General features: G+C 53.6%; 1 protein-coding gene across 2 annotated transcripts in view; it reads left to right on the top strand.

Annotated features, from left to right (window-relative positions):
• The first annotated feature begins 15,331 nt into the window (after positions 1-15,331).
• SDK2 (sidekick cell adhesion molecule 2) overlaps positions 15,332-21,813 on the top strand; it is a 259,234-nt gene continuing 252,752 nt past the window's right edge. For both annotated transcript variants that reach the window (XM_041725835.1, XM_041725834.1), the window contains exon 1: positions 15,332-15,798. In XM_041725835.1, coding sequence (XP_041581769.1) covers positions 15,735-15,798 — 64 coding nt within the window. In that variant the 5' untranslated portion in view covers positions 15,332-15,734. The remainder of the gene's footprint in view (positions 15,799-21,813) is intronic.

Here is a 21,813-nt window from a genome sequence, read left to right as displayed (position 1 = left end):
GGGGTGGTGCTGTATGTGGAAGGAGATTCAAACATGTAGCATTATGTTTTTTCTTTCCTTTGGAGGGTGTTTCCTAGCCATGTGCCAGACTCCTAAAAGCATCACAGATGTCACAGACTCCTCAATTTTTTTTAAAGAATTTATTTATTTATTTATTTATTCATTCATTCATTCATTCGAGACACACACACAGAGAGAGAGAGAGAGGCAGGGACACAGACAAAGGGAGAAGCAGGCTCCATGCAGGGAGCCCGATGTGGGACTCGATCCCGGGTCTCCAGGATCATGCCCTGGGCCGAAGTCAGGCACCCAACCACTGAGTCACCCAGCTGTCCCGACTCCTAAAGTTTTATTGGGTTATTTCCTACCCTCTGGAGAACACATGTTCTACCAAGGTATCTGGAGCACTCGCCTTTCCTGCTCATGAGGTCCAGTGGACATGCTACCACCCACGTAGTGGCCAGTGTCACGTCTGTGGAGCATCCAGACATCCGGATCCTCTTGAGACTGAGCAGGAGACCTAATGCAGCCCTGAGCCAAGACTGTGAATGTTTACCCTTGTCTGTCCCAGATGAATGTGAGCTGTTTCCAATCCTCTTTCTTGAGGGGTAGGGAAAAGAATGCAGTTGCCAGATCAGTAGCTATGTACCATATAGCAGAGGCTGGGTAATTTGTTCTATTAAAGATTTTGCATTAAGCCCAGCCGCCACGGTTGGAGACTGCTTAAGTTTGTGGAGGTCTCCCGTTATCTGCTGCAGCCCATCAGGTTTTACAGGGGTCAGACGGCACAAACATGAGGACTACCACCCCGCATCCTGGAAGTCTCTGAGGTGCGGATCTCCGCCATTCTTCTCCGTGTGCAATAGTTTTTGATTTGTGACCTTGGTTGGGTGGGGGTGGGATGGTCAGTTTCAAGGACTTCCACTTGGCCTTTTCCATCATTCTAGCTGTTTCCGACTACGATAGCACGCACCCGTAGGCCAAGGTGTAAGGTGAGGACTGTGCCAGCTTTGAAGTATGTTAATTCTGATTACATGTCCATGAACCGGGACAATGACCGCCAGTTGGGTCCATGAACCTGGCAGAGTCACTGTAAGATGACTCTGGGCCAGAATTCCATTTATCGCCTCTAACAGAGGCGCCATGGCAATACTTTGGGTCCCTAGATATCACTGTCAACTTGTTTCAACCCTTGGAACCTAGATACCATCCCCCCTTTTCCTGATGCACAGTTGCCTGAGCTAATGGACTATATTCTAACAAGGGAGACTAGGCCATTTCCACATGTGCCTGGGGGTTCGGGTGATATCCAGGGGGTTCCTAATTACAGCTACATAGGTATCGCATTCCTAGATCTCAGGCCCTACCCTGTTCTGTTCAGGGCCCCGACTTCAGCATCGGAGACTTGCTGAGGCTGAGAACTCAAACTTTTTTTCAAGTCTGCATCTCTTAATAGTAGACGCCAAGCCTAGATTTCAGCATGGCCAGTCTTTCAGCTGCAGGAGATAAGGCCCTCACTGATAAAGAGGTCCTATGACTTTCACACGTTGCTCTGAAATGGCGATTAATTGACTTGATTAATTATTTTCTTTCTTTGATGCACTGATGGCTCTCAGAAACAGCCTCTCATTTCCACAATCCTTGAACTATACTGTTCAAATATCAGAAATATTGCAAAAGCTGGTGCATCCCCTTCCAACTGTGAGCTGTCACGGAAACTATACCACATGCTAGGAACTGTGAATCCCACCACGCCCACCACCACCACTAATGTTAGGGTCCTCTTTACCAGCAGGCCATCCAACTCCAGATCCCATCCTTGGAGTCGGCTTCTCCTGGCACCAACTGTTTTAGGTCAGGTCCCCTAGACCAGTGGTTCTCAAAGTATCATCCCTGGACCAGCCACATCAGCATCACCTGGGAACCCATCAGAAATACAAATTCTTGGGCCCCACCCCAGAACAACTGAAACAGAAACTCTGGGGGTGGGGCCCAGCAGTCTGTGCTTTAAGGCTGAGAAACACTGCCCTGGAAGCAGAGCTTGAGAATTCTTGTGCAAATGATTTCTCGAAGGAAGGCTTTGGGAGGAAAGAAGTGAGAAAAGCAAAATAAGGCAGAGGAAAGAGCCAGACCCAGACAGGAGTCTTGCTGAAGTTCTGTTCCAGCCCCATTCCACGGGAAGCTCTGGAGCATAAATAGTACCATGGACTTGTCCCCCCACACTCCCGCCCCGAGGCAATGAGGTTCAGCTTTGTACACCTGTATCCCTAGCCATTGGCCAAGTAACCCCCCACCCCCAACCCAGAAAGATTGAAGAAAATTTCCAGGCGTCTCCGAGTAAGGCTGCTCCAGATGGCTGTGGGCAATTCTCTGAAGAAGGGACAGCTGTGAACTGTTAGCAGCCAACGCTTACAGCTCTTGAGGCGTGCACACAAGGCTTGGTGGAGGGCATCTGGTTGGGGCACCGATAGCATCCACCACACGGTGCCCAGAGCTTGTTAATTTTCCTCGTAGCACAAAAACAGTGAGACAGAGTGGGGCAATAGAAACCATCCAAGGCCAAACTGGGCCAAAAAAAGGTGGTATTTGCTCCTGGCACCAAACTATAGCTGTGTGTCCTTGCATTTGTCCTCAGCGCCCTCATTGATAATATGGGACTGATAATACGGATAATACATTTCCCACAGGGGTGAATGTCATGTCAGTTAAAATATGTGAAAATGCTTTGCAAACGGTAAGTCATAAAGGAATATTATATATTTTATGCTTTCCGTTGAGTAGAAAAGAAATCCACAGTTTACCTTTGGTGGTAAGGATTTATTAGTTGAGGCAGAACTGCTGGGCCATGGGGTTGAGCGTTTTCATCCTAAGTAGATATTGCCAAATTGCTCTGAAATGATATCAATTTCTACTCCCACCAGCAGCAGCACATGAGAATTCCCATTTCCTTCCAACCTGGCCAGCTCCCTCTCATTTATTTTAGCCAGCCTAGTGGGGATGAGGGGCACGTGCATAGGGAGACACAAGTTCAAGTACATCCTTTCTAGCATTTTTTTGTCAGATACAATTGGAGATAAGCCAGATGCACCTCATTAAGGGAATGAATAAATCAATTGTGATGTATTCATACAGTGCGTTACTATATAACAGTTACGATGGCTGAACTAATACATAATATGTATGCGGACGCACATATATATGACAATGTTGAATGGAAAACATAAGTTGTACGGCATTATATAGCATATTATGCCATTTACATACATTTTTAAAAACACATAAAACAATACCATGCGTTGTTTATGGATGCACACATTTGTAATAAAAATATTAAAAATATGCACTTGGATACATACCAAACTCATCGCAGTAGTTACTTATGGGGAAGGAAAGGGAGGGAAACACAGGAGACTTTTATCTTGCCTCTAAACTTGTATTCCTTGATAAAAGAGATAGGATCGTTACAAATAATAAGAAAAAAAAAAACGCTCACATGTGTGTATCTGGTGTAGCGGCTACATGGTTCTTGCGTCCTTGGTACTTTATTTTTCATCTTAATTATTGTTTTAGTTGCCGAGGGCAACTTCTTCAGAAAGGGACCAAGGATGTGGTGGCCATCTCGTTTCATTTTGCAACAGTGTGCTGGGCGTGGGTGTACACGCAAGTGGACAAAATAGCCGTGATCTTGGCCCTCATGGAGCGTATGGCCTCATGGGGAAGATATACCAAAATTGTGGTGAGGGCAAAGATGCAAAATTACAGGGTGCAGTGATAAAGTAAATTAGGGAGGTTAAATTTAAATTGGAGCACTGGAAAGGGCATTTCTGGAACACTGGTTTTAAATTGAGGCCTGAGGGTTAGCAGGAAGTGGCCAGTGGACCCTCGGGGGAGGATGCTGACTTCCAGGCCTCACGGGAGTGACCCCGAGGAGAAACCCCCAGGCAATGCAGAGCACAGGTCCTGGGGATGGTGGGGGAAGGATGAAAGGAGCTCCTGGGGAGGGGGGGTTGTGTGGCAGAGCCTCAGGGAGGGAGAATTGGACGGCAGGACACGAGGCCAGAAGCGTTGGCAGGGCAGGTTCAGGCTGGAACTTGCAGGCTGTGGCGAGGATGTTTTTGTTTTCTTAATTTTATGAGTAATGGAGGATCTCTACAAGTGTATTTTGTAATCTGTTGAGTAATAAAGTATCCCTACAACTTGTTTTTTAGCTTTTTCATTGTGAAATTTTTCAAAGGCATGCAAAGGTGGAACAGTAGAGCGAACCCCTGTGTGCCCAGCTTCATTGTGACCAAGCTCACTTTCCTGGTCCACCTGGTATGATTTGGGCAAGAATCCAACACATCACTTTGCTTAGAAATATTGCAGGATGTACCTCTGAAAGAGAAGCCCTCTCTTTTTTGGGGAACAAGTAACCAAAATACAATATCACACCTAAAAACTGAATAATAATTTTTGAATAGCATCAAATATTTGAAGCATTTTAAGCAGGAGAATCATTATGTGATTTACTTTTAGTGAAGCTTCCTGGCTTCCCTGTGCAGGGTGGATCTGGGGCCTGGAAATGGGGGCGGGAAATTAGGGGGCCACAGTAGACGTCCAGCCAGGACTTGGAAGCTGGACCAGGGCGGTGACAGAGGAAGGAATGGAGAAAAATGCAGATGGCAGGTCTATTCAGGAGGTAGATGCACAGACTTGGTGATGGATAGAATGTGGAGAATGAGACAGGGACATGCCAAGGTTTTCCCTTAGGCTCTGTCTGGAATATGAGGGAGAGTGGAAGTGCCAGTTGCCGAGATCAGGACACTGGGTACGCAGTGGGTAGAGCCTGCCAACCCCTGCCCCTCCTCCCCCTTCTTCTTCACATCCTTGCAGGCTCACAGCAGCATATCCTGGGAGCAGGAGGCCTGGTATAAATGCTGTGCAGGCTGAGGCTTTAGACCAGGGGAGCAAAGAAGCCATACAGTTTTCCAGAAGGGCTGTGAATTGTCTGTGGACAGGCAGGGGCTTCATTCTTGTTCGAGGAGTGAGTTGTGTCTCTCAAGCCCCCGGAGATGTTTCCACACCCTGGTCCTGAGCAGTCATCTCTAAAATATTTTTGTGTAATGAGTATGAAAGGAGAATGGTGAGCTTTTCAGACATTAAGGCAATCACACTGCTGAGATGCCCCCAAACTGACATAAATACTATAGAGAACATGGGAGAGTTATAAGACTGTGCCAGGGGTGCTGTAAGCTTGTACGATGCCTTTGCGTGAATTAGAAGAAAACATCTCCTCTGGCAGATGTAGCCCCCAGGCACATGATTTTGAGGATAGACAGTATCCTTGTGAAAATGAAGAAAAGGTGTTCCTTTTTGTGGTGCTGCAGGTCCTTGTCCAGCTGCTCTTAGGCAGTAGAAGCAACCAAAGCAATTATTCATAGTGGCACTAGACTTTGTCCTTACCTATAGCAGCTTTTGATCTGATTGGTGAGATGAGGACCACATTGCAATAATTCTATTATTTTAAGCTTTGTCTTGGATTGGTGTATGTGTACACCGAAAGGAGGGTCTTGGTCAGGAACCAGATAGATTCAGTAGATTGACATGAATAGTCAGGAAAGACTCATGAAAGTGACCAGATTTGAACTGAGCATTTAGGGAAGTTGAAGAGAGGACAATCATCCCAGGTGAGGGTATTCTCACCCCTTCTTCAGTGGGATAAAGCAACACCAAGTTGTCATGAAAGTCAAGACAATAGCACAATCCAGAAAGGCCACAGTGGCCTGCCATGGCTGGTGCCCGGAGAAGACCTTTCAGGAAAGTTTTTAAGAGCAGTGAGACAAAAGTCAGATTTCAATGGGTTAAAGAGAGGTATATAAAGAAACAGAAGTAGAACCTGTTTTTCATGAGTTCAAGAAATTTGGCAGGAAGAGCCAATTGAGAAATGAGATGGTAGCTGGAAGAGGCAAAGGGTCAAGTGAAGCTTTTTCAAGTTGGGAATACCTGCTTCTATTTAAAGGTATAATGAAAAATGTTAGTGAAAAGTAAAAGACTGAACACACCTGAGAGGAACAAGTGCACAAAGAAGGAGAATCCCTTGGGACTTAGAAAGTTTCTCATCTTAGACAGGAGGGACACCTGATTTCTAAGCCTGCAAAGATGAGAGGATGGCTCTGGGGACCAATGTAATAAGTGACAGTTAAGGAGCATAGCTCTAGTCATTTAAATCAATATGAAGCAAGAGTGGATTAAAGCAGCATGTCTCCAGATGTAACATGCATACATGTTACACCCAGGGATCTTGTCAACATGCATACACCCAGGGATCTTGTCAAAATGCAAATTCTGATTCGGTAGGTCTGGGATGAGGCCTGGGAATCAATATTGCCAGCAAGTTCCCAGCTGATGCCCATGCTGCTGGCCTTCAGGTACAATATTCAACCACTAAGGGTCTTAGGAAGTGGAAACAGAGAATATGGAGAAGAGGAAATGATCAAAAACCCTAATCAAAGGAAAGTTCCTTGAGGAGAATGAACATTTCCAGAAAGAATGAGCTTACAAAGCACAATGAATGAAAAAAGACAAATATGGCAATACATCTCAGTGACATTTCAGAACCAAGGCAGAAAGAAAGTTCTCACTGGAGATAGCTAACCGGTTGCCTGTGGAGCCAACTGGTATCTACATTTCATTAGAAATGCAGAGGCTCAAGTATCTACAATGTTCTCAGGGAAGGCTACTTTGAACCTAGAAATTTATATACCCAGCCAAACTATCACTCCAATGAGCTGCTACTCTAATGGGAAGCACAACTTACTCAACCTTATGGATTCCGTTTCCCATGTCGTTTTTCCATGAGTCTACTGGCAGGATGGCAACCTGAAGTTCAGTAAAAGTAGGAAGTCTAGAGATATGGATCAGATTTTTTCAACTTTATCTAGAGGAAGTCAAGAATTGAATGAGAAAGGGAAAAAAAATGAGATCAGAAGAGGCCAATGGCAGAGACAGGAAGTATTGAACTAGAAGTCGAGGCAGAGTGGTGGGTGCCCAATAGTGAAGAGGCTGCCTCCTCCTGCATGGAGAAGCAGGAGTGGGAAGGGCAGGTGAGCCTGTTCTTTGGAATCATCTTTGGTGGAAACTTAGAGTTCAGTTAAGATACAGAGGCAAATTCCCATGGCAAAGAAATTGCTTTAGGGTAAAGAAAATGTATGCTCATAAAGGAATGGAGTTCACTGAATGCAGTAAAAAAAGAGGTTGCAGAGAGATCAATTTGCAGGGGATGAAGTAGGTAATGCTAGGATGTGGAATAGGACAGCAAGGACAGTGCAGCCTTGGAAAAGGCAGTTAAGGTCAATCAGGGTAGGGGAAATAAGGGGTTCCAGGTAACCCTTAAACTTTTTAAGTTTTTAAGAATCATGGAGATTTAGCCCTGAATAGCATACACGACAAAGGTAAAAGGAAAGAGAAAGGGACCCAACCTCGATGTTCCCAACTAAATTTCCTGGTTGGGTTGATGGGAGCAGCAGCCAGCAGAGCTCCACTAGCCACAGGCAGACCAAATCAGGGCAGACCTCCACCATGACCTCTTATATGTTGGGGTCTAGCAGGCAAGGGGGAGACAACTGATGAGGCCATGAGCCCAAACTAGTGAAGACAGGCATGGGGAGGAGGTGGTGTGAATGAAAGCAGAGGAAAGAGGAAGTCTAGAGAGGTCTGCTAAGGCAGACAGCATGGACCTACAGCCTGCAAGGCCCTAGGATGAAGAGTGTGGTATCATTATGCCAGACTGGTGCTTCCATATCTACAACAGAGAATATTTGTTCCCTGGCCCACTTCTTATATTGCATAAATTCCTGCTGGGTATGATTTCTAGCCAGATACAAGTCAGGTGATGGGAATCTAGAATAATCTCCCATCACTGAACTGCTGCCCTCGAATGGCTTCAGGCAAGTATGAAAGGGCAGGCTGATGCTCGTACCTGCAAGATAATGGTATGAGCAGACCTGAACAGGATGCACGCTGTCAGAATCCGAGAGCCTAAGACATGTATGGGACCCCTTGCCTTCATTCTCTTCTAGAGCAAGAGTTGACAAACCATTTCTGGAAAGAGCCAGATAGCTAATATTTAAAATCTCTCTGATGCCACACCTCAGCTCTCCTCCACTCTTACATTTTTCCTTCCTAAAAAATGCCTCCATTTTATCCCAAGCATGGGTGGTAAACTTTGGTCTTAGAATGTAAATTGAATCACATTTTATTTTATTTATATTTTATTTTATTTTATTTTATTTTATTTTATTTTATTTTATTTTATTTTATTTTATTATTTTAGATTTATTTGTTCCAGAGAGAGCGTGATTGGGGGAGAGGGTCAGAGGGGAGAGGGACACGCAGACTCTGCACTGAGTGTGGAGCCTGATGAGGGGCTCAAACCCAAGACCCCAAGATCACGATCTGAGCCAAGATCAAGAGTTGGCTGCCCAACCAACTGAGCCATCCACACGCCCTTTGAATCACATTCTATATGCAATGGCTTTTAATAAGTCTAGTGTAAACTTTTTTTTATTGAGAGAAGAGTCCCTTTCAGAAACCAAGAAAGCAGACCGAGCTCCACCACAGCACCCCTGAGAATATGAATTACATGGTTCACGACAAGTACCTTCATGCCTAAAACTCATGCTACCTTTCAACTCAGTTCTGCAAAACCTTACTCCTTAGAAGTAGAAGTAGAATGAATGCATGAGTTTGTATACATTACAGACATTAGTCAAGGCCTGGGTTATCTTCAGGAAGTAGTGAAAGTTTACTATAGATATCAGAAAATACACATTTGAGGTGTAAATAGCTTCATTTGCAAGGTCAAGGGAAGTAAAGACACAGCAATGAAATTGAAAGACTGTTCACGCTTCATACACACTTTCCTGTTGTTTTGATTTCCTTAAACATAGATCATCGCTTGATCTGACTTTGATTATTTTCCACGCACAGAGCAGAACAGGCAAACATCCCTGCCTTCAGGGTGCTTACGTTCAAGTAGAGAAGATGGGTCATAAATCCACTGGCAAATAAAATCAGTAGTTCAGATGGTGGTAAAGTGCTCAACAAAAAAAAAATGTAGGAAGGGAGAGAGGGGTGGGGTTATGTGTGTGTGCGTGCCTGTGTGTACATGTGGTTGGTGAGTCCGAAGGCTGCCATGCAGCAGGATGTGCCCTGGAGTGGCCCGACCACCAACGTCTCTAACAGGCCAGGGCTCCTGCTTTACCAGCGTTGACTGTTTTGAACATCACCCTCTGAGTGGGACTCTTTCTCCAAAATGATGGACAGGGAAGATCCCTGGCCAGCCACCTTTTAAACGGAGCCTCAGTGAAGGTGAAGGAGTGAGCCATGTGGACATCTGCAGGAAGGGCATTTCCAGACCAGGGATCAGCGAGTGCCACCAGGTGAGTGTGGCTGACGCAGACGGCGCCCAGGCAAAGGTACTCGCCCTCTCAGTTGCGAGATCTTGCCTTTGATGCCTCTGAAAGGCAGATCCACGGTTTCCTCTTGTACTGAGCAGATGAAGTAAACCCTGCTCAAGTTCGAGTTCATTGCTCTGTGGTTTTGAATGGCCCTAAATGATTCTAAATTTTTGTCCAATTTAAAGATCAATGGCCCGGCCACCCAGAGGCAGGCTTCTCCGTGGTGCTTTCATTGTAGATGGATTAAAGACATTCGTGAGTAAAATGTGTGCTGGGTTCATTTCTGAAACTACCACAAAGTACCCATTCTGCCCCAACCAACTTCCTCCTTCCTGGACCTGGGGGGCAATGTGTGTTTACAGCGCCCCCTCCTGGCTGGCATTGGCACCGCGCTGCTGGACCAGGTTTGGCTGCACACCCCCTTCCCCCCTCATGCTTCCTCCTGGGCTCAGGGTGGCTGAAACTGGCCCAGATATAGAAGATGTCTATGTTTCCTCCCGCGTTCACTTTCTTCCCCAGCCTAGCCTACATTTAGCAGCTTTATTGTTTAAAAATGCTGTCTCCTGTGGTCTGTTAACCTCTATTCTCTCCAGCTTGCATCTGGCTGCCGACCAGCAAGCCGCTGCACACGTCTGCACCAGTATTGGTGGGTTTCTGCTCCATCCCTTCGTGTCTCTTTTCCTCTTTCCCTGGAGAATCGGTGGGTGCACTCAGGAAGGAACACGGCAGACAGAACCCCAGAACCCAGGCCTTAGGGGTCACGAGTGCCACGCGTGGTGGCTCTGACCTTAGCACAGAGGAACGGAAGATGCAGGCTGCCCCGCAGCCCAGCCCAGGACATGCCTCGTCCGCTTAGGCTCTTCCTCCCATGGAAATAAGAGTCCATGATAACAGGGGATTGAGGATGGGAGTGGGGCCTGGATTAGGGGCCGCTGTGGGCTGGGTGGGTTGTGCCCCTTTCCCTCCCCCAGTCTGACAATGTATTGGGAGGTAATTGGGTTTAGGTGAGGTCATGGGTCCTCCTAGGAAGAGGAGAGCTCTGCTCGCTCTCTCTCTCTCTCTCTCTCTCTCTCTCTCTCTGTCATGTGCAGACACAGCAAGAAAGAGGCCATCTACCAGCCAGAAAGAGAGCTTGATCTTGGACTTCCCAGCCTCCAGAACTGTGAGAAATAAATTTCCGTTGCGTGAGCCCCCAGCGTGCGGTGTTTTGTTATGGCAGCCCGAGCTGACTCAGATGGGGACCCAGAGCCCCCCTCTCTCTTCCAATGGAGATTAATAAACCAGTTCTATCCATTCTATTCCTTCCCTTTCTCCATCTTCAAAACGGAACAAAATGAAAAAAAAAAAAAGAATGCCATTAATTATTTACCGGAAGACGTGTTTCAAGGCAATTAGTTGTCTGAGTTCCCTTCAGGTGGAGCATGGCTCTCCTGAAAATCCCTGCTGGGAGGAGGGGAGGGAACTGTTGCCCAGCGCTGTCCTCACCAACCCTGAGAGCCGCTTGGAATGAGATTCTGGAAAGGGTGGGCTTAGAGGGAAGCACGGGTGTGGGAAGTATTTGTGCCCCAAAACCCCATACTTTAAAGGCCACATCCCCCCTGACTCTCCTCTGGCCACTCATCCATTCTCCTTCCAGGCTGAGTTGTGTCCGACGCTTCCCCGCCCCCTTCTTGGGGCTCACTCTTTCCACAAAATGACCACGACGGTGGGCTTCTTGGTTGAGGGTGGTTCCCCGTGTGACTTGGGAAGTGGGCACCAAGGGGTGAGGGAGTAGGAGGAGGTGTGGGTGGGGAGCAGACACAGGGCCTCTCCCTTCCTGTCCGGTGTCACTGCTGCCTGCTGGTCCCCGCCGGTGGAGGCTGTGCCTGATTCTGCAGTTGAACACTTTGTTCTAGTTGCTGTTACATTTGAGATGGAAAATAGAAAAAATATACAATAATCATATTGGAAAGCTGACTCTGCCCTGCCTGCCCTTTGGTGTCTGTGTGTGAGATGGGGCAGGGGATGGCCTTGATGCCGAGGGATGATGGGGCGAGGGGGATCTTGGCCTTCCACGGTGTCAAAGGGCTCCGTGTGACCATCCTGGGCTTTGTCTCTCTGCTCTTGGCTGGCGTGTGGTGTGATGCACCTCCCACCAGGAGCTCGCTGGTGAAGTTCTGCAGTAATATCTCTCTCTCTCGCATTGATTCTACATGCAGAATGAGAGGCTAAAAAAGTGGTCCCACTTGGGGTCTAAGGAAGGTAATGATTCATTCATTCATTCATTCATTCATTCATTCATTCAAGACACAGAGAGGCAGAGACACAGGCAGAGGGAGAAGCAGGCTCCCTGCAGGGAGCCCAATGCAGGACTCGATCCCAGGACCCCGGGATCACGCCCTGAACCAAAGGCAGACGCTCAATCGCTGAGCCACCCAGGCACCCCAGAAGGTAATGTTTTAAACATGCATCATCCACTTGGAAAGGCGTGAAGCCAAGCGACCCAGGCCTTTCCTCCCTCTCTTTTGAAGTGAATCGTGCCACTCTCTGCTGCTCTGTGCCCCCCCACCACCACCTCCAGTTTCCAGAGTGAAATGTATGGAGGAGAGAACCTTCTGGAAACAAGGCACCTTCTCCAGAGTGCTGGCTCTGGGGGTGGAGAGAGACAGTGATACCAAGGAGGGAGAAGACCCAGATCCTGTCCCGAGTTTTCCAGGACAGCTGAACGCACAGAACCAAACTGGAAGGGGCAGGACTGCAACGGGGAGGCAGCGCAGAGCCTGGGAAAGCTGCGCAGCCCCTCCTGATGCAGCACCCACCATTCCTGCTCGGTCTGCAACCTCTAATTACGCTGCTGGTGGCAAGAATGAGGTCATGGTGTCTGCAAGTGACTTTCCCAGTAACGAGCCCCTCTCAAAGGGGCAGGCTCCCAGCTCAGTCCCCTCCTGGGCCCTCAAAACTTGGGTAAGAGGCAAAATCAGATACTTCCCTTCCTGTGTGTGTGTGTGTGTGTGTGTGTGTGTGTGTGTGCAGGCTGAGGCCAAACAGAATCCTCTTCTCCATCTCAGATGGCTGGAGGCAGAGATTGCTGAAGAGCCGCCTATGGGGTCCCGGGCTCCCTGCTCCCTACCGTGCAGACATGCCTGGAGACTTCCAACCCCAGAAGAGACCTCCCTGACCGCTGCCCCCTGGTTGGTGCCTTGCCCTGGCTTTTGGGGATCCAACTCTCCAAAGAAGGTACAGGGGGCTCCACATGGTTGTACAACCATGTCTCTTCACACACACACAGAGAGCAAATGCTGTCCAGGGCCCCGGGAGCATCTAGCGCAGACTCCTGGCTGCTGGAAGTCTGCGACTGGGCATCGAGAGGGTGGAGTCCAGCAAGGTTTCAGACAAGCGTGGCCCTGTGAGTTCCCACCTCTGAGAACCCTGATCCAGCCTTCCTGCTGTCTCCTGGCTGGCCTAGGAGTTCCCAGCAAATCCAGCTCTCAGGCCCCCTCTGTGAGCCAGGAGTGTAACAGCACCCTGCACGCCGGCTGAGCTCCAGCTCGGGGAGGGAAGAGCGTGGACGTGGTGTGTGAGGCCACGGCTGGGCATCGCCGAGAAGCTGGCAGGGGCATGGCCACCAAGGGAAAGGACGACGGCTGGCCATCCTTAGGCCGCCCGTCCCTGAAGCTCTCCCATATACCAATCAGCCAGCCAGGAGGACTTCGGCCTGGGATGCAACACAAATTGCCAGGGGAAAAAGTGAGAAAATAATTTGAATTAGGTGCTTGGAAGGGCTGTGAGGAAGGCAGACTAGCTTCTCAGCCATTTTCAGAAAACACCCACAGTTCCTTTTCCGAGGCAGGTGAAATGAAGTAATGAAATGTTTGCTGTGGCTGTGTCCACATCTCAGCAATCAATAAATAAGGGGCTGCCCTCTGGGGGTGGTGCGGCCCCTAAGGAAGGAGAGGCAACAGTGAGGCCAGGTGAGACCACTAGGGAGAGAGGAAGAAAGTGGCCTGATAAAATGTGGAGGGTCTCAAGGGCTCTTCGCTCCCCAGCAAAAACCCCCAAGCGGTCAGGCCGAGGTTGCCCATGTGGCTCAGCAGGCTCCAAGCCGGAGGAGCGCAATCTTTTATTGGAGACCCATAAAATAGTTCTATTTCCTTTAAAAATCAGGAAAAAAAATAATAAATGGACTTTCAGCTTGGAAAAAAACGTTTTAATATGTAATATTAGTATGTTCGTCTTTATGCCAGCAGTCTTGAAATACTATTTTTTTTACATCCATATACTAATTCTTATTCTTTTTTTAACGGTGAAAAAAGAGTCCGCGGAGGCAAAGCTGTCTAGTGCCCAGAAAACTTTGACGGGGTCCTGCAAACCCTACCCAGCTGGCTTCTTCCAACGGGGTCCTGCAAACCCTACCCAGCTGGCTTCTTCCAACGGGGTCCTGCAAACCCTACCCAGCTGGCTTCTTCCAACGGGGTCCTGCAAACCCTACCCAGCTGGCTTCTTCCAACGGGGTCCTGCAAACCCTACCCAGCTGGCTTCTTCCATGGTGGGTGCTGGTTCTGCTCATTTCTGGGGGGGGGGGGGGCACAGGGGAGAAAACCTCCAACCCTTCTCCTCTGTGGCTCCCTCACCAATTTTCCGTTCTCCTACCCTTAGCAAACAGAGCTCCAAAGAACAGAAAAGAGAGAGAGAAAAAAAAAAGAAGGAACAAAGAATGCATACGCCTTGGCACCAACTTCACTTTCTCAGCCATCTGTAAGTCCCAGGCCTTCCTTTTGTCTTGCTCTGGGCCCTGAGCGTTTCCAGATTCTTGAAAGCCTGACCTGGGAAGGCGGGGGTGGGGGGTGGGGTGGGGAGTGGGACCCCCTCTGCCCAGCACAGCCTCCCCCCCCTCCCCAACACCCCGTGTCTCGGGAGGGACTGCGGGAGACGCAGGGATGAGCGCAGGCCCGCGGGAGCCGAGGGGCGAGGGGCGAGGGGCGAGGGGCCCGGGGCGCATCCCTCCCCGCGCGGCGGGCGCGAGCTGGGCGCTGCGGGTCCCGCGCGGGCGGCCGGGCTGCCGGGCTTCGGCGGGGCTCGCTCCCGGCCTGGCTCGGGGCCGCCGCCGCCCCCTCCCCGCGCGCCCGCTGTCTCCAGTCGCGGCCACGGGGTAGCGCTCGGCCCCCCTCTCCGCGTCTCCGCCCCCGCCCGCGCCGCGCTCGTCCCCGGCTCCCGCGGCCCCCGCAGCTCCGGCTCGGCGCAGGCAGGAGCGGCTCTCGGACGCGGGGCCCGGGGAGCGGAGGGCGGCGGGCGGCGGGCTGGGCGCGCGGCGGCGGCGGCCGCGGAGGCGGCGGAGGCGGCGGAGGCGGCGGAGGCGGCGCGGCCCAGGCGCAGGGCGGCGGGGCCCGTGCGTCCGAGGAGGCGCCGCGCGCCCGGGGCCGGGCTGCCCGCCGGGCTCTCCGCGCCTCTCCCGGAGCTCCGGCCGGGGCGCGGCGGAGGGCAGCGCGCCGGGCTGCATCCGCGGCCGGCAGGAGCTCGGCGCCCGGGCCGCCTTCCCCGCCGCCGGCGCGGACATGGGCGCACGGGGCTGCGCGCCGGGCCGCGGGAGCCGCAAAGTTTGCTAACCCGCTGGGCGCGGAGCCGAGGGCGCGCCAGGGCCGGTCCCCGGGGTGGGCGCCGGGGCGCGGGAGCCGGGAGGGGCGGCTCGGGCCCCGGGTGCCGCCTGCAAAGTTACCGAGAAGAAAACTTCAGCTCCGGGGAGGCTCGGCCCGCGATGCCAGCCGCGCCCCCCGCGCCCCCCGCGCCCCCCGCGCCCCGCGCCCCTGAACGCAGCCCCGCGCCCGCGCCCGCCGCCGCGCTCGCCTCCCGCCCGGCCCCGGGGGCCCCGCGCCTGCAGCGCCGGTGACTGCGTCCGCGCGGAGGACCCGGCCAGGGGGCGGGGAGGGCGCGGGGGGCGGGCAACGTGGCCGCGGAGGAAGTTTCCTGAAGTTGCCGGCTTATTCCGGAGCCCGGCCCGCCACCGGCCGCGTCGCGGAGGCCGCCCCGCCCGGGAGAAGTCGGGAGTTGGGGCGCCGCGGGGGGAGGAGCCCCGAATCCGAGGCTGCTTCTCGCCTCCTCCTCTCGGCTCGCCCCCTGGCCTCCCGGGCGCGCCGCAGGATCGGATCGGACTGGGACAGCCGGCCCGAGGGGAGGCTCGGGGTCGCCGGCGGCGCCCCTCCCGCCCGCCCACCCACCCACCGACCCGGGCCGGAGCGGCGAGGACAGTCTCCCGGGACGCCCCCACCCCGCACCCCCGGATTATAGAGCAGCGCGGAGGACACCCCTGCACGGCTGGGCACCATGTGGGGGCTGCTGATCTGGACCCTGCTGGCCCTGCACCGGATCCGAGCGGCCGCAGCCCAAGGTAGGAGGGTCACCCCGCGAGGGCTGGCCGGGGGCGGCTTGGGGGCGGCGGCTCCTGGACACCGCGCTTAGCCTGCGCACAGCCTCTCCAGGGAGTTTCAGGACCCCCCCCCCCGCACTCGAGTTTGGGGGGCTCCCTTTTTTGGGGGGGTGGGGCCGCCTTTCTGAGACTTGTGGCTTCCCGAGGAGGGAAGGTGGGGGTCGGTGTTGGGAGCGTCGTCCGGGGTGACGGGAGGGGTGGCGCGCCCCCCCCCACCGTGGGTGCCCCCCCCCGGGCCCGCGTGGGTGCGGGGCTCCGCGCCCGAGCTCCCCAGCCCGGGTCCCCGGGTCCGCGGGAAGGGCCAGGCCCCGTGCCCGGCAGGCGCTGAGCGCCCGGGGCCGGCCGAGTGGGGCGGGAGCCCGAGTCGGATCCCCAGGGGGGACAGTCTCCGGGCCAGGCCGCGGGGTCGGGGGTGCTCGGCTGAGCGGGCCTCGAGCCCGGACCCACGCGGGGTGGGGCGGCCCCCTGCGCCCCCGGACACACGCAGCATCCTGCCTGGACCTCCCCCTCCGCCCGCCGCTCCTGATTCTCTGACCTGTGGCTGCCTGGAGCAGCCCCTGCCTTGGGGGCGGGAGGGGGGAGGGATGGGGAGGGATGGGGAGGCGCTGGGAGGGTCCGCGCTGCCCCCTCCGGAGGGCGGATGCCCAGACACCCCCCGCCCCCAGTCCTCGGGCAGGTCCCAGCGGGGGAGGCCGGCTGCACCGCCGCTTCCTTGCCTTTGGGGTTCGCAGACCCAGACAGTGGTGCCAGCGGTGTCCGAGCGGCGCCTGCTGGGGGCGGAGGGAGACGAAGCCCGACCGAGCTTCAGGACTCGCGGGGCTCGGCCTCCCGGTTCCAGGCTCCAGGCTCGGGAGCTGCCTGCACCCACCCGGGGGCGCCGGAATGCGGAGGCTGCATCCCGACCGCGCCCCACCCCAACTCTGGGGTCGCCCGCCAGCGAGGGGAGGGGGGTGAAGGGACCCCACTGCGCCCAGCGTCAGGCAGTCCAGAGAGCCGAGATCAAAGAGAGGAGAATAATCAGCTCTCACTCACCGGGTTGAAGGGAGGATTTTATAAGGTAATTTACGTTAAACCACTTAGAAATTTTGTAAGGAGCCCTGTAAATGTAAGGTAATAAAAGTTATTATTAGTTTTATGATCATCGTAAAATCTTCCAGCAGCCGAGGACCTTAGAGGTCGGCTAACTCTAGCTACCACTTCACAGATAGGAAAACTGAGGCCCAGAGGCATTAAATGACTTTGCCCAAGGCTGCTGCGTGCACTGAGGGCAGAGTCGGGGACCTGGTGAGTTTTGGGCCCTTCTGTCCCCGGACCCAGGACCCTCCGCAGCTGGCGTGGGTTTGCCAAGGGCCGGGCCCTTCTTCTGAGGGTCCTGGGAGGACCTTGCTGCTGGCAGAAGGGGAACAGGGAGCAGCCAGCCCTGGGGTGCCTCACAGAGTTGCTCCGAGATGCCCGTGGGGCTCCTGGCCGAAAGCCGGGAGAGAGGGAGGGCTCTGGGGGTGTCAGCCCCAGTCTGGAGGCATCTGACTTCATTACTATATGGACTGTGGCAGTGACATGATTTCCCCGGGGCAGGTGGCTCACTCGTCCTTGCCCACGCAGGCCCAGGCCCGTGAGGAGTCCCCTGGGCACCCAAAGGTCCTTCCTTCTGGGCCATCAAGCCTCTATCATGTCCCAGCCGACCCTGTCCCATCCACCTGAGGCCAGGATCCACCAGTCCGGCTGAAGTTAAGGCCCGGCCACTTCTGTCCCCGTCCTCCTGCTGGAGGGGCTCGCCCTGTCACCACGCGGAAAGACTGATTGATTCCCTCCCTCTCTGGTTCTCTTGTTTGCTGCCTTCTTGAGTGAGGCTGCCCAGGCCCCCTGCTGCTCCGTTTGTGTTCTCTGGCTCCGAGAGAGTGTTTTCCAGCGTCCATGGGTACTCTCCATTTGTCTCCTGGCGGCAAACCATGCAGGGGATTGTGGGAACTTGGTCTCGCCTGGACTTGGGGGTGCTGTGTTGTGTGTAGGGGGCCGTGGGGTGTGGGGGGGTTAGGGTCAGGCCATGGGGAGACTCAGTGGAGGGGGGTTCCTTTCCTACCTGCTTTAGGGTTAGAAGGTAGAGGTTCTCTTTAGCTTCTCTTTTGAGGTGGAGGCCATGCCCTTAACCCTTTGGGGGTAGTTGAAGCCACTGGCACTGTTTGTCCCTTCTGAGCCCCTAAGCCCTTCAGTCGTGTGTCCCCAGTCTTGACACAGAGTGAGGGCCGTGGTGGCCTTCCTCCCTGGGGCAGACCTCACATTGGCCACCACTGAGGATTTTTATCTAGACCTTGGCTAGTGTTTTCAGCTGCTGGACCCCAGCAACATCACCTGCCTATACTGAAAGCCACTATTTAACCATTTCCCCCAAAACTCCCACAGTTCACACCCATTTCCTAAACTAAGTGCCGCGATGTTGTAGAAAGAGCGATTCCAGGTATTTGAGGGAGCCCGCTGCAAGTGCCTGGCACTTAGAAGGTGCTTAATAAAAGGGAATAGGATTTTTTTTTCCCTTTTAAAGATTTTATTTATTCATGAGAGACACAGAGAGAGGCAGAGACATAGGCAGAGGGAGAAGCAGGCTCCCTACAGGGGGAGCCTGATGTGGGCCTCGGTCCCAGGACCCCGGGATCACACCCTGAGCCCAAAGGCAGACGCTCAACCACTGAGCCACCCAGGTGCCCAAGGGTAATTGTTTTGATGATGATGATGATGATGATGATGATGATGTTTTTACACTGTTAAGCCCCACCATGAGGAGTAGCCCTGGCCACCCACCCACCTTCTACTTCAGAGGCTACATCGCGGTCCTCAGTGGCCCTCCGGCGGTGCTGGGCTCCACTCCCAGGTGCTCTGCCTGGAAATGTCTGGGTGAGCCTGGATGTCTGCATCTTAGCCAGCTTCTCAAAAGATTTTTCGGGTGCCATGAAAATTAATCGCTGGTGGACATCCCGGGGAGGCCCAGGGGCTGAGAGGAGGGCAGTAGCAGCCCAGCCATCTGGTCCAGAAGGTTCTTTCGAGGGAACGGTGCCTGGGGGAGGGACAAAAGGGAAGTGTGAGCTGAGTGAAGCAGGCAGTGTTGGGAAGCCCAGCTTCGGAGGCTCCTGAAGGTTCCAAAGGGAGAAAGTTTAGTGCTGGGAGCTAATCACAATAAAAGCCAAACAGCACGCGAGGGAGCGGGATGAAAGTTTAATTACATGGTGTGGCTAAGCTGTAATTATTAATTACTGACAGCAAAAAATAACTTATTGATCAGGGCCTCTTGCTAATTACCACAAGGCCGAGTGTCGTGCTTGCCTGGGGCTCAGCTGGTGCGTGTCAAAGCCCCACACAAGAGTGGGCCAGGGGGCATCCCTGCTCCCTCCTGTGGCTCTCTGCCCCGCACCCCTCTCTCCCTCGCCCTGTGCACCCCTGAGCTTCAGCTGAGGAGTCCAGAACATTCTGGCTGTGGCCAGACGGGTGGCACAGTTTGGTGTTTCTCCTGGCTGCGGGATATGGCCCCTGCACGGAAAGAGCAGACTCAGGACCCCTACCCAGAGGCTGAATCGTGCTGGCAGCCTGACACCTGCCTCAGAAACCCTCCCTTCCATGCATTTGTTCAGCAAATAGTTATCGACCGCTCTCTCCCTTATGTCCTCTACTGGAAGGCCAGAGTAGGGGCCAGGAACCTTGTTCCATCGGGGAAGGGCAGCTGGGAAAGAGGCCAAATCCTTTACAGCAGTTCTCTGTTTAAACAGTGCCTGAACGGCCGACTTTAAAATGATGTGTTAAACTGCATATTGGTATGCATTTGACTTTGTACCACAGGGCACAGTTGGGCTTTAAGTTAAACAGTAAGGGAATGAACTTGTTCTCTGTTCTGAGGACTTGAAAGAAACCCAAAAAGCCGACCAGTGTTGTCCTCTGCCCATGAGCCTGGGACTATTGGCCGTCCGGCGTCTGCTTGTATACCCCTGGTGACGGAGGACTCACTACTTTACAGAACCAGCTGGTTGTTAGACTGTTAGACAGTCTCCCTGTGGCTGATTATCCTGGGATTTGGCCGTGGTTGAAGAAGTCCTCTGATTGGCGGGGACACCTCCTCCCCAATCCTTCTGACTCCCTTCCCCTCGGGGAGCCAGGAGCCTGAGTTGGAATTGATGTCGGGTGTTACCGTGCAGCCTGCGGGACTTCCACCCCGGCTCCCCCTGGAGCACACTGCCACAGAGGGCCTCGATCTGCCTAAAACGGTGGGAATTAGTCATCATAATTCGGGGCCTTGGGATGCCAATAGCAACAAATGGGCCAGGAGCGATTGCCGGCAGCAGCCCCACTGCCTGTAATGGAAAAGAAAACAGGCCGGTTGCTGAGCCATCCCGGTTGCTCCTTGTGGCCGCCCCCTCTGCTGTCCCCACGCTGGGCAGAAGGCAGGGCCAGTGGGCAGTGTCGGTGTCCGGCAAAGGGCCATTGGGGCTGCTCGGGGTCCTGGGAAGGGGAGGTGAGAGGAGGGGCCTGCACAGCTCATCTCCTCAGTTTCCCCAGCTGAGTGTGGGGTCCAGAGAGCCCCTCTCGGAGCCCAGGGAACCCTGCAGAGGCCCCTCTCTTGCAGGACCGTCAGGGACATGGTAGAAGGCCCCTGGCCCCTGCCTCCACCACTGGATGACCCTGAGCTGAGGCTCTTCTCATCTGGAATGCGGAAACCCTTAAAAATCCCTGTATCTACTGTGTAAGGGTTTTTATTTGTTTTTTTGGGGTTTTTTTTTTTTTTTTTTACTTTAAATGAGATGATCCTAATCACTTTAAAGTGCTGTCACTAATTGTTAAGTGCTTCTAACGCGTCGGTCACGAGGCTGAGAGGGTGTCAGGGCCCACACCTTCTGCCGCCCCCCACCGCTGCAGCATCCTCACCCACTGTGCCCGCCAGGTCGACCACCTCCCTGTTCCCAGAACTGCCTGGTTGCTCTCTGGCCTCCCACCTGGCACCCGAACGTCCTGCCAGCCCTGCGGCCACGCCCAGTCCTCCCAGATGTCTGCAGAGCCCACTGCTGTTTCCTTCAGGACTTCCCCGTGATGTCCCTAATCCGCGTCCCTAAGCCCCTGACAACACAGAGTCTCTGGGCATGAACCCCTTCCCCCACTTTACCTTCTTCTCCATGGCGCTCAGCTTCACCTGACATACATTGCTTGTTTATTTGCTTACCGTTGGGTCTCTCTCAGGGGGGCTGGAGCTTTATTTTATTCCCTGCTGTATCCCCCCCAGTCACAGGGACAGCTAAGGAATAAAGCCCTTTGTCATCCAGCCTCTCCCTTCTCCTGCAGCTTCCTCTCTGACAAGCCACCCGCTCTGATGGACTCCTCTGGGCATCACACAGCACCCTGCCATGGGGCCGGTGTTGTGCTGAGCCCAGCACCCAGAGGATGGGAGCCCTGCCCTGCACGGATTCCAATCCAGGCTTTCTTAGAATGGGGGCTTGTTGTTCTTGAGCCCACAGCACCCCTGCTCAGACTCACCTCCACTCCGCCCTTCCTGCTGCTTCTGGCCATCCGACCTCTGGCTACAGTGAGACCTTCCTGGGGTCCTTCCTGAATCCCTCCCAGCTGCACTGAACCTTTATGAAATTGGGAGGACAGATAGGGGGTTTGGGGAGTAATGCCCATCCATGCATGGAGGACTCACTGGATATACCTAGGAGAGGGAGGGAGGAAGACCTCCACCAACAATTAAATAACTGCTGCAACCCACATTGCTGCCCCTTGTAGCCCACTGGCCAGAACCGATCACGTGGTCCCGCCCAGTAGCCCAGGGGCTGGGAAACACAGGCTTTGGGGTGCTGGCAAAAAAGACCAGCATGTGGGGGGGGAGGGGGCCACTATTGATGTCCGGCATTCCTGCAGAACCGCAGAGATGCCTCTGGGCTCTCCAGAAGTGCATTTCATATAGAGAATTGCTTTACACCAGATGGGGCCTTCCCTAGAGCA

The sequence above is a fragment of the Vulpes lagopus genome, chromosome 12, assembly GCF_018345385.1.
Source record: "Vulpes lagopus strain Blue_001 chromosome 12, ASM1834538v1, whole genome shotgun sequence".
Lineage (NCBI taxonomy): Eukaryota > Metazoa > Chordata > Mammalia > Carnivora > Canidae > Vulpes > Vulpes lagopus.
This window is presented reverse-complemented; position numbering and strand designations above follow the sequence as displayed.